This window comes from Falco rusticolus, chromosome 3 (assembly GCF_015220075.1).
Source record: "Falco rusticolus isolate bFalRus1 chromosome 3, bFalRus1.pri, whole genome shotgun sequence".
In the NCBI taxonomy this organism is placed as follows: Eukaryota; Metazoa; Chordata; class Aves; order Falconiformes; family Falconidae; genus Falco; species Falco rusticolus.
In genome coordinates this window covers 98,214,104-98,233,710 of record NC_051189.1, presented here as the reverse complement: position 1 = coordinate 98,233,710, position 19,607 = coordinate 98,214,104, and the positions used below count along the sequence as shown (strand labels likewise).

Genomic DNA, 19,607 nt, shown 5'->3' with positions numbered 1-19,607 from the left:
GTAATTTTCAGGTCATAAGACAGACATTTTGGTACACAGAATCTTGTGCCCATCTCCTGTAACACTGAATTTCTCCACAGAACCTAACTCCAAAATCAATTCAACACCCAGTTACTATGGTCTTCAGTGGTTTTGTAAGCATTACTGCAAAAACACATTGTTCACCACTTCAAAACCCAGCAACAACAAAAAAGACACCACCACCCAACTTCCTTCCACTCCAGTCTCTCTGCTGCTGCTCTTTTTAGCAGGGAAATACAAAATCTGTTCTGGAAGTCTTTCACACTCGTACTTTCCTATAGCTGGCGCACTCTTGAACGTCACACATCTTAACTGCTACTTCACTGAAAAAACAACAGAAGGTGGTTCTTTGTGGGGGTGTGGAGGTCTCTAACAACAGAAAGGCTGATCAGAATTATTATCTTGAGCTTTCCCAACGCACTCTAATACCAGAAAATCCCCTCAAAACCTCAGCTGACCTGCTGCTTGAACTTACAATATCAGAAACTCACACTAGAACATCACACTGAAATGGATGATATTAAACAGATCACCCTCCATCTTACCCAGTAAGGAAGCTGTTGATCAGCCATGAAGGCTTTTGGACTGGGCTCACTTTTACCATTACTTGTCCAAATCCTTTTCCAGGCAGTGTATTTCTCATAACCATCCTTATGGCTAAGAAAGAAGAGGAAAATAAAATGACAAGCAGTCAGAAAATTGGATATTTAGTTCATTTCGAGCAACAGCAGTTATTCTAAAATTAAACATTTTACGTAAGGACAGAGAAATAAGGCTGTAGAGTCCTACCTTTCCCGTTAAAATAAGGAGAAAGTCATGGTTCTTACGATAGTAATAAATTGCATCCCGACTACTGTGTCCTCTCGATCATAAGCACACTTCCAGCACCCAAGGCCTGGCCTGAGTCACAGGTACTGCTGAGCACATAAGCACCCAAAAGCTTTAGTAGACCTGGACTCAACTCCCACTCTAGGTGGGAAGGAGCTTGGAGCTGAAAGCACTCTGTAAGCCCGAGCAGAGTCTTCACTTCACAGTCACTGAACCGCAAGAGTTAAATCTGCTCACTGATTTAATGTTATGGAGCGGCAAGTCTCCTGAATTCACACTGTAAAGTGAATGTCCTTTATAAAGGAAAATAGATTTACTTAAAACTGTTCTCATCCCTTAAAAGTCTCTGTTGTTTTGAGACAAAAGCTTCAGATAACCATACATCCAAACCAGCCTGCCTGAAGTAACCAGTTTTGCCCACACTGCTACGTTTGAGTTGATGACTAGTCCATAAACCTGCAGTTTTAGCGTCAGTGTCTAAGCCTTGCTTTGAATAAAATGAGCACAAGTTCTGTATTATGTTTATGTACATGATGTTTCAACAGTTGTAACATCTGTCAAATTTTAATAAGCACTGAAAAGGCACAACTTTAATTGGCAAATCTACCTTCGGTAATAGTGGTCAAAACATTCATTGCAGAAGTGTTCCCCACAGGAAAGATGATACCATCTAGACGTATACCCATTTTTAGCACACCTGTAATGCAGGAGACATAGAAATAGTTTTACAAAACATTTAGAAAAAAAGATCTTTCTACTGACTGTAGCACATTCTAGAATGTGAAAAAAATACTCAGGACAAGCCAGGGCTTTATGTTACATTCGTGAAGGCTGACTTGCAGAGGGCACTTACAGTCATACAAATAACAATAAGATTTCAATTGTCTCCAACACTTCCAGTTTCCCAACTAAGCAACACCAGATGCAAAGGAGGCACGACGTACACAATGCGCAGTTTTATAGTTGCTCTGGCTTCCAGCAACCTCCCGCTAACAATGGTCAATGGAGCCTCTCTTCAGAACCCTTTAATCAGACGTTTCCTGAACATGAAATACATTCGCTTTTACAATACGTGCTGTAACACATTAAGTGTTTCGCTAATGTATAAGACGACAATGTCCCCCTCCACAGGAACTTACAGTTCCTTTACTTTGTTCCATTTTGTTCTGATATTAGTGCAAGGGTGGAGGGTCATTTAAATCAGGATTTTTCCTGTATGTGTGATCAATTGATTCGTAAATCGTTACAATATCCCATCCCCAGAACAACTGACAAAACTATAAAGGCAAATTTGAACACAAAACAGATGTTGCCTGTATTTTTTCACGTGACCGACTTGGCTGCGATTTTAACCCAACGAGAGAAAACCCTGAGGAAGCAGTTACACATTCTGGACATTCATTCTTTATTACTCTCAGAAATATCCATTAGCAACGATAATATTCATCAGACAAAACAACCGCTCTTCACTTAGAAAACTCTCATTAAACTCACTGAAATGATTCAAGGTAAATGCACGAGGTAAAAAGCCTTGACCTAAGCCACTCACCAAAACAGCTAGCCATGAGATTATCTCATTTCAAATAATGTTGAAAATATGTACGGGGTGGGGGGAGGGGCGGAAATCAAAGCGTTAAAATAACAACTTAAAAGATGACTAAGCAGTATCTATTGTTTCCTAACTAAATTATGTAGTATCACCAATGCTGATCTGTCAGATGCTTATTTCTTCTACAAGTCACTCACGCAACTGCCAAAACACTTGGATTTCCTATGAAAATACCCCCCTGCCACGGAAAAAAATCCACACAGATACCTAGATGAAGCACTGAATTATTTTGTATCACTGGAAAATAAATAAAAATAGGAAAATTCGTCTCAACTACCCAGGGAGGAATGCTGTATAATTACAGCCTGCCTACGGCATAATGAGGTCTAACGTGTTGCTTATTATAGACGCATCTTGCCAGAATCACGCGTTCAGTACCACCAGGGTCAGAACACAGGACTCGTGTGAGCACACAGAAAGCCACGAACAATGAAAAAACAAAGAGTTCAAATGACTGTCTCTCAAACCCTAAAACTGCAAGGTCAGAATCCCACTGCGGACTGCAAAGCACTCCAGCAAAGGAGTGATGAAGACTTTCTACGGTAAATGACAGTTTCATTTTCCATCTTGAAAGCAAGTTTAGCTGCCTCAGATTACACTAACACGCGCTCAGTTTCACAGAAGCAAGGCATGTTCCAGAAGACACCATGAACAACATAAATAAGCGTATTCTAAAGATATTCTATATCCGAATTAGCAACTTGCACAGTAGAAAGTTATCCACAACAAGAATAACTTGTGAAACTTTCCTGGCATTGTAAGACTCTTATTAGTACCTTTCAACTCTCCTCTACACATAGAAATGAAGGGATTTTTCAGAATATAGCCAGGATCCTAAACTTCAGCGGCAAGTTTAGAGAAGTCCATGGAAAATGCAAACAGAAAGAATCAAACCTTTCAGCTGCACTGGCAAAGCAAACAGGACATGTTGCAGTGCATCCAGCTTTTTCACACTTTCTATTTCTTCTCTGATGCTTCATCATCATCATGCTGCTTCAGCCGCTTTCTTCTTCACCTAATAAAGAATAGCTGAAATCTGATCGGTATTACATAAATGCATTTTCTACAAAATAGCATTCAGACAGTTTTGCAGCTTGTGGGTTAAAAGGGCGCTAATGAAAATTTTTGTATCCATTGTGAAATAGCTGCAGCATGAAACAGCTGTCAAAATAGGTCAGTATTTCTACCAAAAACAAAACAAAAAAAATCCAAAAAAACCAAAACCAGTAAGGCTGGAAATATAATTTGAAGCTAAAAATGTCTTGCCTTAGACTAACCGATGCCACTGAAGAAATTATAAGCAAAGCTTCCAGTTTAAATTATATTTTAAGCTCCATCACATGCTAATGAGCCAAGCCTCATGCGTTCATTCTATTTCTCCTTCAGAAAATCTCTTCTTCACATACTTACTGATATTAATTAGCAGCAATCTTATCTGCACCTCACATAAAATACTAGGGTATCCTTGGGGCTTTTTTTAGACTCCAGATACAAAGCTGTACACCAAATGTCTCTTCTGGGCCTCAAAGGTGCCGCGTATTGTGGTGTTTTAAGCCTCCGTCTGGATAGATAGACAGCTTTGTCTGGCTGTACAGAAATCTGTGATAGTATTTTTAACACATCAAGTATTTACAAGTTATACTGAGAAATTATCTTCTCTGAATATTGTTCACAGACGAGACACTTTGCCCTACTTATTCACAGAATAACTATTCTTCCTCTCTCTGGATAGTGCTCCAAGTTCTAACTTACCCACAACGAAGCCTACTTTCTTTATAAACATCAACAGAAAATACAAAATACCAGAGTACGAACCCATGTGTTTTTAAATTATTATAAATACCTGTCTTCCAGAGCTCCTCAGAGGAAGGTTGTCTGGAGAGTGGTCTGAAGAACATGCCTTTTTTTTCGTTCGTACCCTTCCAGTTGACATTGTATTATTAGATCTACAAAAAAAGAGGACAGTAGTTAAAAAAAATTGAATTGCTTGACACTGTAGAGCTGTCTAATCACTTGGGCAGTACAGCCACTCATAATGCTACTTTTGTCAAGAGTTACCTAGTTAAGAATCTGTATAGCTTGACTTCAGGAGCAAAATGAGAATGAGGCATTATAGGGAAGGAACAACGCTACTATTTTAAACTAAATTTGGAGTTAAGATTAGAGCCTTGAGTACATCTTGACAGGCAGTTCCAGATCAGCATACCCTGGATTTCAATAATCTGATTTGCGTCATGTGAAGACCTGGACCAGAATTTGCGCTGGCAAAGTGAACAGACATCAGATCATAACGCAAGCATTGAAATACCACTCAGTGTAAGGCTCATCCTGCTTACTGCTGATTTACTTACTGGTAGCAAAACATTCACACTGTAAAGCACTTTTCCAAACAGCAAACTGAAGAGATGTTTAATAGGAGGTAAACAATCAGTTCCAAGACTTGCACACCCTCCTATGAAAGTACATTAGAATTTAAAGACTAAACTGTAGTTGCATGGCAATTATAGGTGACTGGAATATTACAGACTTCGTCATTAAGCGTACTACAGGAAAAAATAAGAGGTTTATGCCATAAGAAAGCTCTATAGCCGTCTCTGACTACATCAGTGGGAACGCGGAAAAGACCAGTTTATCACGCAAGCTGGAAAGCACGGAGTGTGAGAAAGTATGCCACAGAAATATGAAAACACATTTAAAATGGTATTATCAAAGGCATTCTTTTCACAGGGAGCAAAACACAAATAAAGAGAGCCTGGAGGAAGAATTTAATCTAAATGCATTCCACCACATACAGAAAGGAGGTGGAAATAAAATCCTTCAACTATGGCACTGTATCACCAATGTTATCTTGTAATAGGGATCAGCTTTTATTTATAGGGATCAGTTTGGTGTTTGGTTTTGTGGGGTTTTTTAAAATATATTTTAGACTTCTCAATTTAGAAATCTCAATTTCAGGCTGTATCTTCCTTGTTCAAGCCGACCGTGGTGGACGTGGTAGCAGTAGCTTCGTTCAGGAATTCTGCTAAAAGTAAAGCTAAGAGGAGGAGAGAATGGGTATTTTTACAAAGTTTCAAATTAGGCTGATGCAAATCAAGCAAATTAGTGCTTCCTTCTCCTCTGAAGACAGCAGAAATTGATTTGGCAGGGGAAGGGAAATCACATGATGATATCCACACAAGTGAAAAATCAGTTCAGACAACCCAATAAAAAAATAATAATTTCTTTTTTGCATGCACCCCCTTCCCCCCTGCAATTATAACTCATTAGAGGAAAGAAAAAATAATTAAGTCAACCTTTATTACCTGGAAAAAAAAGCATCACTCCACCATAACTTACCACTGTATGGGGCGATGAAGTTGGAGAGTAGAGAAAGGAAACCCACCCCAGTTTCATTTACATGAAATTTCCCTAACCTGCTGCGTTACACCCCAGGAAATGGTGGCTTCCCACCACCACCCAGAGCTTTCCTCCTGGATCAGCAGCACAACAGCATCGCTCTGTACCACCTTAGCTTCATCGTTCCTATGTTGCCATTACGGTCAGAGGCTACGAACCACCTCAGCACCGAGCAAGGCACCAGGCCGCCCATTTTGGCGAGCGCCAGGTGATCGCAGGCGGCAGCAGCTGCGTGGAGGCCCTTTACCCACCAAGGTAAAAAGGACAGGCTGCTGTTTCACTGCGTACAGGGGGTTAGAAAAAGAAAAGGTGGCCATTAGCGTTCGCTAAGAAGTTGGGTAAAATATTTAAGATGCAGGGAGACGTCCCATTTCGAAAGGTGGAGGCCAGTCGTGCAGAATCACAAACATATTTTTGCTGTAAGCGTGACGGGTGGGGGAAGGGGGAGGTGGGGAGAAAGAGAGCAAAAAAGATCAGCTTGTGCACAGAAGTGCACGCCAGGCCAGTGCCTCCAGCGCAGTACACCCCTGCGCCCCACTTCCCCTCCCCAAAACCAACCCCCGCCCTAAAAACCCACAGCTTTTTAAAGAATATGCAAACGTTGCTGACTTGGTTTAGGTTTACGTGACTCTGCATCCTATAAATACTATCGGCTGAGAAAATAAGCACTTTAAACGGACAGGGAGAGAAACGCATAATGTGCTGTCACATCTGATAACGCTTCAGCCGTGGCCTCCGTCGGAAAGCTGGGGGGGGTGGGGGGGTGTTACCTCCTCAGCTGACAGCAAGTTTGTCTTTAGGGGAAAAAAATAACATATCTAAGAGAAAAAAAGAAAGGGCAGGGACACCCCGGGCCTGGTGGGGAGAGGGCGGCGAGCAGCCTGGCGGCGGTAGGGCACGAAGGGCGCCCGCCCCCCCTCCCCCTCAACGGGGCGCCCGCCCCTCACAGCCCCGGCGCGGGGCGGCGGCTGACAGCCGGTAACTGCCGCCCCGCCCGCGGCGCCCTGGCAGCGGCAGCGGAGTCCCGGGGAGGGGGGGGGAGTCCCGGGGGGAGGGTACCGGTGAGAGGGGGGGGGCGGGGAGCTGCCTGGCACTCACCTCAGGGCCGGGTCACTGGGGGGCCGGAGACATCCACGCGTGTCCGCGCCGCCTCCTGCTACAGCTGCAGCGGGGGAGGGAAAGAGACGTGGGGAGGGAAAGAGACGTGGTGAGGGGAGAGGGTGGCGACGGGGCAGCGCTCGCAGCCGCCCCGCCAGCCGCGGAGGGGGCTCCTTGCAGCGGAGGGAAGGGGGTCACTCACCACCGCCATCCGCCGCCCTCCCCGAGTACCAGCGCCGCCCCAGCCCGCCTCCTCCTGCCGCCGCTTCCGCTTCTCCGCCGTGCGCAGCGGGGGGCGGGGACAGGCCTGGCCCGGCCCTGCCGCCCCAGGTACCCGCCGGTTGTGTCGGGGGGGGGGGGGGGGGGGATTGAGCGCCGGTGTGTGTCGGGGTGGGGGGGATTGAGCGCCGGTGTGTGTCGGGGGGGCGGGGGGGGGATTGAGCGCCGGTGTGTGTCGGGGTGGGGGGGGGGGATTGAGCGCCGGTGTGTGTCGGGGGGGGGGGGGGGGATTGAGCGCCGGCGGACCCCCGCCCTGGGCCGCTTCTCGCCCCCACGAGTCTGCGTGAGAGAGAGGGAACGGGGGGGCACCCGGGGCTGAGCCGGGGGGCGTCTGGCCGCAGCCACCGGTTACCGCCCGGTTACCGCCGCGGCAGCGCGGCCGAGTCTGTCTGTGGGTCTGGGAGGTAAGAGCCAGTGGCCACCGAATTATCGTCTCTTCAGCTTGGCTCAATTTTTATTCGATTCTAGTAATTAAGAGCCAACAGTCGCCAAATTATCATCTCTTCAGCTCTGCTATATTTTTATTTGATTCTAGTAAGTAAGAACCAAGAGCCACTGAATTATTATCTCCTCAGCTCTGCTAATTTTTATTCAGTTCTAGTAAGTAAGAGCCAATAGTCACCAAGTTATCATCCCTTTAGCTCTGCTAAATTTTTATTCGATTCTGTTAAGAGCCAATAGTGGCCAAATTATCATCTCTTCAGCTCTGCTATATTTTTGTTTGATTCTAAAAAGTAAGACCCAGTAATCACCAAATTATCATCTCCGCGGCTGTGCTAAATTTTTATTTGACTCTAGTAAGAGCCAATAGTCACCAAAGTATTATCTTTTCAGCTCTGCTGAATTTTTATTTCATTCTAGTAAGAGCCAGTGGTCGCCAAAATATCAGCTCTTCTGCTCTGCTAGATTTTTATTTGCTTCTAGTAAGTAAGAACCAAGAGTCACTGAATTATCTCTTCAGCTCTGCTAAATTTTTATCCGATTCTAGTAAGTGCCAATAGTCGCCAAAGCATCGTCTCTTCAGCTCTACTGTATTTTTATTTGATTCTAAAAAGTAGGAGCCAACAATCACCAAATTATCTCCTCAGCTGTTCTAAATTTTATTTTATTCTAGTTAAGAGCCACTAGTCACCAAAGTATCATCTTTTCAGCTCTGCTAAATTTTTATTTGATTCTAGGAAGTGACAATCAATAGTCGCTGAATTGTCATCTCCTCAGCTGTGCTAAATTTTTATTTGATTCTAGTAAATAAGAGCCAGTAGTCACCAAATTATCATCTCAGCTGTACTAAATTTTTATTTGATTCTTGGAAGAGTCGGTTCCAGACCATTCGTTGGGTGGGGGTAATTTTTCTCTCCGTTTTTTGGATGTTTCGTGGGTTTTTTTGCAGCTGCTGGCACTCCCTGGGGACAATGGATGGCTCGGATATTGGAGCACAGAGGGACAGAGTGGTGACCGAGGAGGAATGGCTGCAAAAATGGGAAATGGGGAACATCGGGTTTCACAAGGAGCAAGGACATCCGTACGTGACTTTACTCCTCAGAGCTGTGTACAGATGTCAGATGAGTGACTTAGTCAAGAAACTCTTAATCGAAAATTGAGCGTTTACAAAAGGAGAATGATTTTATGCAGGCACAGCTTGATACTAAAATAAATACGCCTATTTTTGTGGCCTACATCTGTCAAAAAAGGGCAGAGAAAAAGAAAGGCTTGAAGTGATTTTTGATCTTTTACTCTTGAATCGGGTTTTAAATTGCAAAGCTTGTGTAGTTTCGCTAAAAATCTGAAATTTTCCGATGCAGAAGCTCGGTGCTGCTGCTGCTAAGTTATGAAACTGGGGCCTAAAACACGCTGAGGGCACCGGAGCACTGGGACCTAAGGGAGCAAACGGGATCATACAGCCTTTCAGTCAATGAAACTTGAATTTAGGACCTTTGTAGTGATTTGATTAATATGAAGGTTCAATAATCGTTTTGTTTAAGCTTCGTGGCCATCCTAGAGCTGGGTTGGTTTTTTGTGTACTTGAAAAGATAAAACAGAAAATGGAACAAACAGAAATGCATTCGTTTCTAACAGAAATGAAATATACTTTCGAAGTACGTGGAAGGTGAACGGATATTTTTTTTTATGTTTTTACTTCTAATGGTATGAAGCAGGTTGAGCTAAGCACCTGGAATTCATGTACTACCTGGTGTATGTAGCACTTGGCTTTTAATGTGCGGGCACAGATACTTGTGGTGCTGAGTAAAGCACGTCTGTCTCTTTGCAGGCTCTTCCAGAAGTACCTGGATGTTCTTTTAAATGGCAGGAGTGGACTGAGGATATTTTTCCCACTTTGTGGTAAAGCGGTAGAGATGAAATGGTAAAGCACAGATTATGAGAGCAAAAATCTTATTTGATGTGGGGAGGGAGGGAGGGAGGGAGAGGGGGAATTCCCAGCCTTATGTTGGCCAATGGAAATCTGCCGCATCTGGCTGGTAGGAGAGCGCGTCACCGGAGCCTGAAGGCAGGAGGAAGTTTGGTTTCATTTCCTGGATATTCGTACAGTAGCATAAATGGGATGGATAAGGACTAACCTGAAAGTCCTCCTGATTGTCCCAAGTTCAGCCTAGGGAGTGCTCAGTCTATGAGGGACAGTGTGACTGAAGCTGTGCCCTTACCCCTGCTGCTTTTGGCAGGGGTGGGGGGGGGTAGGGGGGACGGTGATGCCAGCTTAAATTGCCTGCAATGAGGTTGGTTGTGCCAGAGCGTGTTTTCAAAGGTCTGCATTGTGTGTCACACTGGGAACTGAAATGATTTGGGTTAAATATAACTTCCTATTTTCTAAGTTTATTATTTATTTTCTGGGGGTGGGTAGGCCAGGGTTTTCTCTTGATGGGAGGGGATGCAAACCAAAAAACACTGCCTGAGCTGCATCCTCAAGGAGTCAAGTTTGTCCCAGTTATCAGGTTTTATCGTGATAGCTGCTGCCTAGGCTGACTGCAGGCTGTGTGGGCTGCTGCAGCACCCCGGCTGTGGCTGCAAGCCGCAGAGGCAGCTGGGCAGGCAGCGTGCCCCAGCCACTGCAGTTCAGAGCAAACCATGTTTCTGTGAGCTGAAATGGATGTCATCTGTGACATCACCTTTGTTTTCATCGAGTGCATGGAAGTAAATGAATAATCCATTGGATCTTAAGTCAAGCCTGTAAGTGCGCATCAGCTGTGTGGCGAATGGTGCTAATTTAAGCTCAGATCATAGGGGAGAAGTGTGCAATAAAATGTGAACGCTCCAGAAAGGATTAGACATAGCAGTGCATCCGAAAACCAGGGTTTCCCTAAGGAATAACTGCTGCATGGGAGATAGGTGTTTGGTAATGGCCCAACTGTGGGCTTCGCATAAATGTGGCACCTCTCTCTGCTGTGTGCAGGCTGGTGGACATGGGACACAGCGTTGTTGGTGTGGAAGTCAGTGAGCAAGCGCTGAAGGAATTTTTTTCAGACTATGGACTGCCTTATTGTGAGCAGCCAGTCCCGGAGATTTCGGGAGCAAAAAAGCTGCAGGTACGTTTCCTGCATTGTGGAATGATCTGGTGTGGTTAATCATGCAATTACTGGGCATCACTGAGCAAACAAGTCATTGTGCTTTTATGCCTCTGTCTTACTGGTAGTCATTCACCTCACCTGAAGAGGTCTGAAAGGAGGCTCCGAGTTGTACTTCTGAGTTTATTACTTTGGCCGCCTTTTCTTACGACATTGAAGCACCTGAATGTAAAGTAAACGTATTTTAATATTGGACAGTTGCATGCCTTGATAGATCAGAGCCTCTCCAGAAGGAATCAGGAGAGGTACCTCAGTAAATTAAACTTAAAAGTTTCTCACAGTTTTTTCCCTATTACACCAAAGTGTATATTTTAAAATAGTATATGTGGATATTTTAAGCTATGAAATATAAATGTACACTTATAAATGCATATTTAAAGGTAGTTTGCTGATAAGTATTGTTTCCTTTGCTTTTTGTTGTAGAGTACCTGTGGTAACATTTCTCTCTACTGCTGCAGTATTTATGACTTGTCCAGGTAGGAATATACAGTGTGTTTCACAACTCTCTGTGATGAAACATCTATTGATACATGTCATGATACTGTCACATTACTTTATTTGAATCAGCCTTAAAGATTTGGGACAGGTCCTCTCAAGAAAACTCTCACTAACTTGTATAAGAAATGTAAATTTTGTCTCCAACAAAAATTGACTCTTGTTGACCACTAGATAAAGGTGCCAACTAATGTAAATGGGCTTCTTGTTCTAAGCCGCCCTGTGAAAGTTACAGAAAAATGTGTTTGCTTTTACAGTAAAAACAAATTGCCTTTAACATTACTGATGGATTCTACAAAGCAAAACCCTAGCACAATCACTTACTTAGAGCAGCCTGGTAAAAGTGAAGAGAATATACCTAGAGGTGTCATCTTAGTCAGCTTTTCCTTTAACTGAGTTCTAAATGTATTTTTCCCCCAACCGTTGATTAACGTACGCATAGATAAGCTGTACCCACTGATTATATGTATCTATTGCTTTACTTAACGTACTTTGTGACTGCATAATATATTGTCAAACACTGACTCTGCAAGTGTCTTGACAAATGTGGCTTGGCTTACGAATGTCTTGTGAAGGCTTTTTAGTGAAAAAAATTCCTTATTTTGTAGTTAAGACTTAAGAGAAAATGCAAAATACTTTATTAATAGTCTGCACTACTGACTCCTGGAAAGTGTTTCAACCCATTTTGCTCTGTGGCCTCAAGTGTCACTTCTCAGATTTTGTGGTGGCTCTGCACTGACCTTCCGCCCAAGTGCAGCCAGTGGAGGAATTTTGAAAATTACAAAGTTGTTCAGAGACTACAGGAGGACTTAGTCTTCTGTGCTAGGGGCTGGAGAGAGTCCTCTGCCTTGGACAGTAAGGCACCCGGCATCTTTATTTGCGCTCAGTAGTTTCCTAGTGGTGTTAGCAACAGGCATATTTAAATCTGTCCTAAAACATCCTCGGACCTAGACTGGTGCTAGGGTGGCTGGAGACTGGAGGGCATCCAAGAAGGTGGTGTTGTTTCTGGGTTTGTAATGTATCTTGTAGGAAACTGAAGGTGTCCAGAGTCCTGCTCTGTAGTTCCCTCCTCTTACTCAGATACGATTTTGCCTAGATTATAAGGTTTTGGTGAAGTTTTCTGTTTCTTTGCTTTTCTTACATATGACTATCAGGAACAAGGATACAAGGATTTGTTCCGTGGCTGTTCAGTAAGAAGAAGGAAGTCAAGTGTTAATGTTTATTTGGACGGGCTTTTTAGAGAGATTACATACATGGGCATAATAGGTAGTTTAGGGTACCAGAACATGTTGTTTATGGTATCATCTCCTCCCCCCTGCCCCCATCTGCATAAACTGGGGAAAAAAAAAATATCTGTTACTACGATCAAAAGTCTTTTAGACAATAGAGCATTGCTAAGACTTCTGCTGGTGCAGCTGACTCCAGTTGATTTGAATAGTGTGTATATAATTAGTGCTGCAAAGTGAGTGCCTTGGAACAGGTGGACTGGATATGAATGTGACTTTGTAGGTACTGCCTGGCTTCTTCCCCACCTTGCCCCTGAAGTGTAGCTACAGCTGTGTAGATCCCTATAAATCCTTACTGTGAGCTGACAAGTTGCCCAGGGATTGCTTAAGCTTCTTATCAGCAATTTTTAAAAAATTCGGTTCTAAGTTTTGTACCAAGTGGCATGGTGAAACCTGTAACTTCAATCATAACATGGTGGAATAATGTTAAGAAATAAACCAAAAATAGGTAATTAATTACCCGTTCGGTGCATTTGACTAGGTCCAGTACATGGTTCATCATCCACAAAATAAACTGGCAACTACATGTTCTGGATGGATGGTTCTGTACTGGGTGCAGAAGCGGTGAGAGTATGAACTGCATTCCCTGAAGCAGTCAGCAGATACCTGTGACTAGAAAAATGCACACACTCTTCTAGTTTCTATGTAGAGATGATTTGATTAATTACCCAGTAATTAAACTTACTTCTCTCTTGCCGAGGCTGGCCTGCTAACCAATCCTTTTGATCTCCATTAGCCCAGCATTCATTAGAGGAGAACTCAGATGTGCTCCTGACCTTTGTCAGAACAAGACATTTCAAAGACTCTTGCTAGTTAAAGAGTAACAGGAATTACTGCTCTTTGTGGGAACTCTGGGACATATGTAAAATGGTTATATTACACAACCATTGTACCTCCTAATACAATTATGGCTGCAAGACTTTAAAAAAAAAAATTAAAAATTGCATTAAGTGGAACTATTTAACGTATACAGAGATAGAAATTCACAACTTTTGCTGCTTAAATCCAGTGGGACTGCTGCAGATATGTGAATTTCTGCTTTAAGTGTTAATTTTTATTAGTTCTAGTATTATCTAGACTGTGATCTCTTGTGCCACATAGCATATAAACACATAGCAGGAGATGATGTAGGGCTAAAAGATTGGGCAGTGATACAGTGAAAGGTGCATCCAAGCGGAGCACTTCCTAACACCTTAGCTACATCCTGACTCTACGTCAGGATGAAAAAGAGCTGTTGTACCTTTTTTGACCTTTTCCTCAAGGCTTGGTTCTCCTCAGAAGGAAATTGGAGGTACAGATGGGCAGGGAGCACCCAGATGCTCGTGAGGTCCCGAGATCTGGGCAACCGGGAGACCCTGCAGGACTGGGGGAAGGCCACAGCATGAAGCTGCCTGCAGCCTGTGATGTCTGTAGGGCCTGATGAAATCAGTGGGGAGTAAAATACAAGAAATGCCTGTATGGAGCCACTGCCACCTTTCCAGTTAGACCAGATCAAAGCTGGGGAAAAAAAAAAGTGCAGAAAACTTCAGGGGCTTGCCTAAGGCTGTGCAGCAGACTCAGCTATGCACAGAGAATAGCCTTCAAGCCTCAGAAGGTCAAGTTTGTCACCTGCCTCACTAGACTTTTTGTCCCCCTCATGCCCATTGCACGTTTAACTGTCTCTTTAAAATCCTCCTTTCATTTAAGAGGCTGGTTATTTAAATTAGATGCTTAGTCTTGGCAAACTATAAAAGTCAGGACTTAAAACTGTTATCGTGTCTCATCACAGTAGAGTGGGAAATCCAGGATCAGCTTCTAGGCTAGATGCCAGAGACTTAGCAATGCCATTTCATTGAAGTGAGCAGGGAAAAGTTTGTCGTGGTTTAACCCCAGCTGGCAACTAAGCACCACAGAGCCCCCCTTCCCCACTCCCCACCCCAGTGGGATGTCAGGGACAATAAGAAGGGTAAAAGTGAGAAAAGAAACTTGTGGGCTGAGATAAAAACAGTTCAATAATTAAAAAGAAATTAAAAAAAAAAAATTAAGGAACTCCCCCCCCCCCCAGCCAACAACCAAAGAGACAGGAAAATTAAGCCCAAGAAAGACAAGTGATGCAGATGAACACAATTGCCCACCACCAACTGACCGATGCCCAGCCAGTCCCCAAGCAGTGGCTCCCCTCCCAACCTTCCGCCCAGTTTTATTGCTGAGCATGATGTCATATGGTCTAGAATATTCCTTTGGTTACTTGGGGTCAGCCATCCCAACTGTGTTCCCTCCCAGCTTCTTGTGTCCCCCCAGCCTGCTCACTGGTGGGGTGGGGTGAGGAGCAGGAAAGGCCTTGGCTCTGTGTAAGCCCTGCTCAGCAGTAACTACAACACCCCTGTGTTATCAACACTGTTTTCAGCACAAACCCAGAATGTAGCCCCATACAAGCTACTGGGAGGACATGTAACTCTACCCCAGCCAAAACCAGCACAGCAGTGAAGAAAGAGGTGGTGCAATAGGACTCTGACACCCTCCCGTCAGGCAGAAAGGTGTTGCACAATTCCATACTACATTTTTCCTCACTAAGTAAACTTATTTCAGACAATCTTTAAAATTACACCGTTTAAATTATGACTACCTTGTGCTTTAAGCTTCTATTTTGATAATTACCAGAACCAACACTCTTCCTTTCCCCCCAAACGTCCTCATCTTTGGCATCACCCTGGCTGCTCTTACTACCCATCAATAAAGGCACATCCCAATGGCCTTGGCCGTTTGCAGGTTCTAGGTGGTCACTGAAGCCAGCTGCCAGCATATACAGGAGGAAGAATAATGTCTGTGGTGGTGTTAGACTGCAGCAAGCAGCAAAGTAACTTAGCTTTCCCCACATCAAACAAATTGCAAGCTGAAGCTAACTACCCTGGGCATGTAGCTGCGAATTGAGGTGTCTAGAAGTACTGGGTGTGCTGAGTTCAGCAATAGTGAAGCAACGAGGCACCTTCCTTAACCTACATTTGAAATTGTGCGTGGGTTTAGAAGGTGGTCAAGAGCTATGGACGTGCTGAGTGCGTGTTAGTGCTGCTTCAAGGGTTGCAGCAGGCTATGATCGCCAAAACCACAGGCTTGTAGCCCAAATGCTTTTACGTGACTTTCCTTCCTCCCTGTCTTCTCTCAGCACCCCCTAATGATGGGGAAATGCTGAGCAATTCCAGCACCTCTTTGCTGTTGCAGCAGGGCTGTGTACCAGGGGGGTTTCTTGGGTTCCAGATTGTATTGGTTTAGATCATGCAAATGCCAGACAGGAACAAAAAGGTGGTGGGGAACCTGCACAGCTGGCTGGAGAATCCTTGTGACTTCACAGAAGTATCTGAATGAAGATTAAGGTGCCTTTTGGTATTTTTAAGCTTTTTTTTCCTCTCCCTGTAGCTCAATACTTGGCAAGTTTGATGGGGTTTGGGATAGAGGAGCTTTAGTAGCTGTGAATCCATGCGACAGACAACGGTTAGTAAGTTTGCTTTGTTATTATCTTCTTAATGTATGCAGTGACATGTTTTTCCTCCTGCCATTTGTCAGTGAGTCCTCTTTCATTCAAAGAACTGACCTACACAAGTTCTTCTCTACCACAAGCATCAGCTGCAGTCGCAGAATGCTCTGCTCTAGATTTGTGAGCTTCTTTCAGGAAGCCACCCTGCCTCATGGTGGGAAAATATGTGGTTTGTTCCAACCCAGCAGAAGCAGAGCTGCAAGCCTCATCTGAATTTTTTATTTCCTTTTGACCCCACCTGCTTCTCCTCTCTTTGTTCTCTTTCCCCTCACTTCCCTTTATTCCATTTTTTCATTTTTGCCTATAGCCAAGCCACATGTAGTTTGACCCTACCCCCAGGATTTTTGAATTCGATACATAATCTTGAATTCACAATAATTTAAAAAGGTCAGTCCTGTGTCGTGGACTGTATTCTAGACTGTGGCAGATGAATACTGTTTTGTCTGTTAGTTTTGAGATGAATATGCAAAAAGAGATAAATGCTTGTTTATGAGGAGTAAACAGTAACCTTTGTTTTATGTGTAGCATGAATTTCATGCTCATGAAATTCCAAGCTTTGCTTTGTTTCTGTGCAGTTCAGTTCAAGTTGCCTCTGCATAGAAATACACGTTACCTCTTTTGTTGAGTATTTCGAATGCTACGCTTGAATGTTTGTACAGTTCCAAAATAATAACTTTCTTTTAGCTATGTCAGTTTGATGATCAGCCTAATGGAGAAAAATTCTTCTTACCTCCTTGTTACGGTTTCATACGATCCAAACAAACACAAAGGTGAGAACTTCACACTGTTCATGTTTTGATTTTGCATGCTTTAATACAAATTGTATATAGATGTGGCAGATATATTGGTATCTTCCCCAGGTTTTTTGTCAGCAGAGCTTTGTTAGCTGATCACACCAATACAACTGTGTGTTACAAATTTTAGATGTTGACCAAGCTTGAGACTAACTTTGCATTCTCGCTAGCATTTGGGCATGCTAAGGGTAAGCGGAGGATGGACATGGTATATTAAGAATGAAATGAAACCAAAAGTGTGGCTGTGGCAATGAAGCTGGAAGAGCGAATGCTTAGAGTAACATCCTGTCTGGCCCGGGGAGCTTGAAGAGAACACTGGCTTTGCTCTGTTTACCCAGGATTTGCAACCCAGCGTGTTGCCCATCTTGTGCCTCTCCCAGCCGCTGCCACGGTCTGCATATGCTTGGAAGAAGGGAAATTCTGTGAAATCATAAAGTATTTTTTCCTTTTATAACTGTTATTACATACTGAGGTCTGAGGTCTTTTAAAAAAAATTTTTGTGTGTGTGTGTTAATTACTAACTCCCAAAAGAAAGAGATTTCTTGCTGCTTTTGGGCTCTTTAGCATATTTGTCCCTGAAAAAATAGGTCTTGTTGTCATAAGCAGCAATAGTTTAAGTCATTGCTCTCCCTTTCACATTATTCAGCTTTTAGCTTTAATTATGCCATGTGGTATAATGAGACTGTAGGCCAGATTCACACAGCACGCTGCAAGCGGTTGTATCCACAGCACGTCCATGACTTCAGACAATGTGGCTACCCTGGCTGCAGCCTGGAGATGCTGCTGTGGCAACACGTGAAGCTGTCTGGTGGCCCATCAAAGTGCCACCAGTTCTTGGACATGGCGTTTTCTGGTTCTTGCAGGTGGTGCTGCACCCTGGGGCCCGATTGCAGGCCAGGTGCTGTGAGTGATGGCGCTGGCTCTCCTGCTGCAGCGTAAATGTTTGTCCCCTTTCCGTGTCTTCTCTTTGATTAGCTTCATCCATTTTCTTTCAGGTCCACCATTTTATGTTCCTGAATCTGAAATTAAAAGCTTGTTTGGTAAGTAATAGTTCAGCTAACCCTTAGGAATTTTTTCCAAAATACATAAACGTGTTTATGTGCTTCTGCCTCACCATGTGACAAGTGATAGTTGTTTGCTTTTTATCTAAGGGGTGGAGTCATGGAAATATTACAGGGAAAATAAATCTCATTTAGCCACAGGGATCTTGCTGTCCAGGAAGATTCTCAGCTCTTCAGAAGATATGACTAAAACCCAAGGGACAGACAGTGTCTCTCCTCCTCTTGGCATCTTTTAATTCTCCCAGGATTCATACTGCATTCACGGATCTTGTAGCCGCAATCTTAGTCCTGTTTGACCATTTTGTGTCTCTGCACCTCATCACCAGCTACCCTGGCTTTAATATAAGGCCTTTGCATACCAGTGCTACAGTTGTTTCTGCTGTAGTTTTGTAGCCAAAGAAAAGTAACATGCCATGCAGAGAAAATGCTAAATGTATAATTCAAATCCATCAAAACAATGAAATTTGGAATTATGGTGGGAATTTAATTTTAAAAGTTCCTCCTGATATGCTTTGATATTGCACCTCTTTGAAATTCACAGCTCTCTGAGACCCCTGCAGTGCCTGTATACAGCGAGTCATGGGCATGAGCAGGAGCATCCCAACGTGAAAGACACATAGTTTTCCCCTGTGCATTTGTGTCACTGCATTAGGGATTGTGAAGAAATATGTGGATGTGGATAAGATTTTATTACTTTTTTTGCCCTTGACAGTTTGCATTTTTCAGTGACTGATCATTCAGTAATTTGTTACTCTTTCCTCCTTTTCAGGCAACCACTGTGAAATTAAGTGTCTTGAAAAAGTCGATGATTTCTCAGACAGACACAGACAATGGGGACTAGATTATTTTCTGGAGGTGCTGTATGTATTGAAGTTTGTAGTCTGATTAAAATTAATTGAAATAACTTGCCTCCCATCTCACTTTTATTTTTATCTCATCTTTCAAATTGAGGCATATTTTGGGGCACTCTTAAAGCAGGCTTCATTGTAGGGAAAAATGCCTCTGGAACATTTTTGTCCATTTTGCTTACCAAGTCAGTTCTCCTATCTAATGGCCTTCACCGTCTTGAGATGCACATTGCTTTTCTGAAACACCATGCAGAAAGAAGCGTTTTTAAGGTCTTATCTTTTTCTTCCATATCAATTCAAATCATCAGGGCTTGGAAAAAGAAAGGTGCCCGTTCCTTTTCAGCCGATGTCAGTCGATGCTGTCTGCCCGGCGCTCCGCAGGTTGGCCCCATCGGCTGGCAGCCCCGGAGCAATGGCAGCTGCTGTTCAGAGTGTTTCCTGCGACACGGGCCTTGCGCCAGGCTGGGCAGCTGGGCGAGGGAGGCGGGAAGCTGGTGCAAGTCACTTGTCTCCATCCCCATTAGTCGTGAGTACAAGTCAAGTGACAAGCTGGCAGCAAGCGGGCAGGAATGCTCCGCAGCAGCTGCCTGGGGGGAACTACCATCGAGCAGGAAGGAAGCGAACCAGATGACAATATAGGAGGGAGCATGGGGAGAAAATGTCCCTGTGGTTGCTTGTGAGTGTGCTGCTCCCTCCCTCAAGAGCACAGCTATGAGCAGGCAAACCAGCACTGGGTTTGTAGGGCGAGAGGGTTCAGGGGAAGCCTGCGGAGCTGCTGTGTGTTCATCCGGACACAAACGTTT

At 43.8% G+C, this 19,607-nt stretch overlaps 2 protein-coding genes across 3 annotated transcripts in view; one reads left to right on the top strand and one right to left on the bottom strand.

Annotated features, from left to right (window-relative positions):
* Positions 1-7,263, bottom strand: part of KDM1B (lysine demethylase 1B) — a 28,290-nt gene extending 21,027 nt beyond the window's left edge. The window contains 8 exon segments of the mRNA XM_037381597.1: positions 567-678; positions 1,457-1,546; positions 3,353-3,418; positions 3,420-3,446; positions 3,448-3,473; positions 4,302-4,404; positions 6,953-7,016; positions 7,155-7,263. Of these exon segments, the coding sequence (XP_037237494.1) occupies positions 567-678; positions 1,457-1,546; positions 3,353-3,418; positions 3,420-3,446; positions 3,448-3,473; positions 4,302-4,391 (411 nt within the window). The 5' untranslated portion in view covers positions 4,392-4,404; positions 6,953-7,016; positions 7,155-7,263.
* On the top strand, positions 7,220-18,860 carry TPMT (thiopurine S-methyltransferase). Of its 2 annotated transcripts, none has more exons than XM_037381604.1 (9): positions 7,220-7,292; positions 8,622-8,753; positions 9,501-9,593; positions 10,638-10,770; positions 11,233-11,285; positions 15,984-16,058; positions 16,786-16,871; positions 17,891-17,935; positions 18,726-18,860. In XM_037381604.1, exons 2-9 carry the CDS (start codon positions 8,644-8,646, stop codon positions 18,839-18,841), a joined length of 711 nt encoding a protein of 236 aa, XP_037237501.1. In that variant the 5' UTR covers positions 7,220-7,292; positions 8,622-8,643; the 3' UTR covers positions 18,842-18,860. The 2 variants fall into 2 exon arrangements, with proteins under 2 accessions (XP_037237501.1, XP_037237500.1); XM_037381603.1 differs by lacking the exon at positions 7,220-7,292 and adding an exon at positions 7,527-7,635.
* Positions 18,861-19,607: the final 747 nt, after the last annotated feature.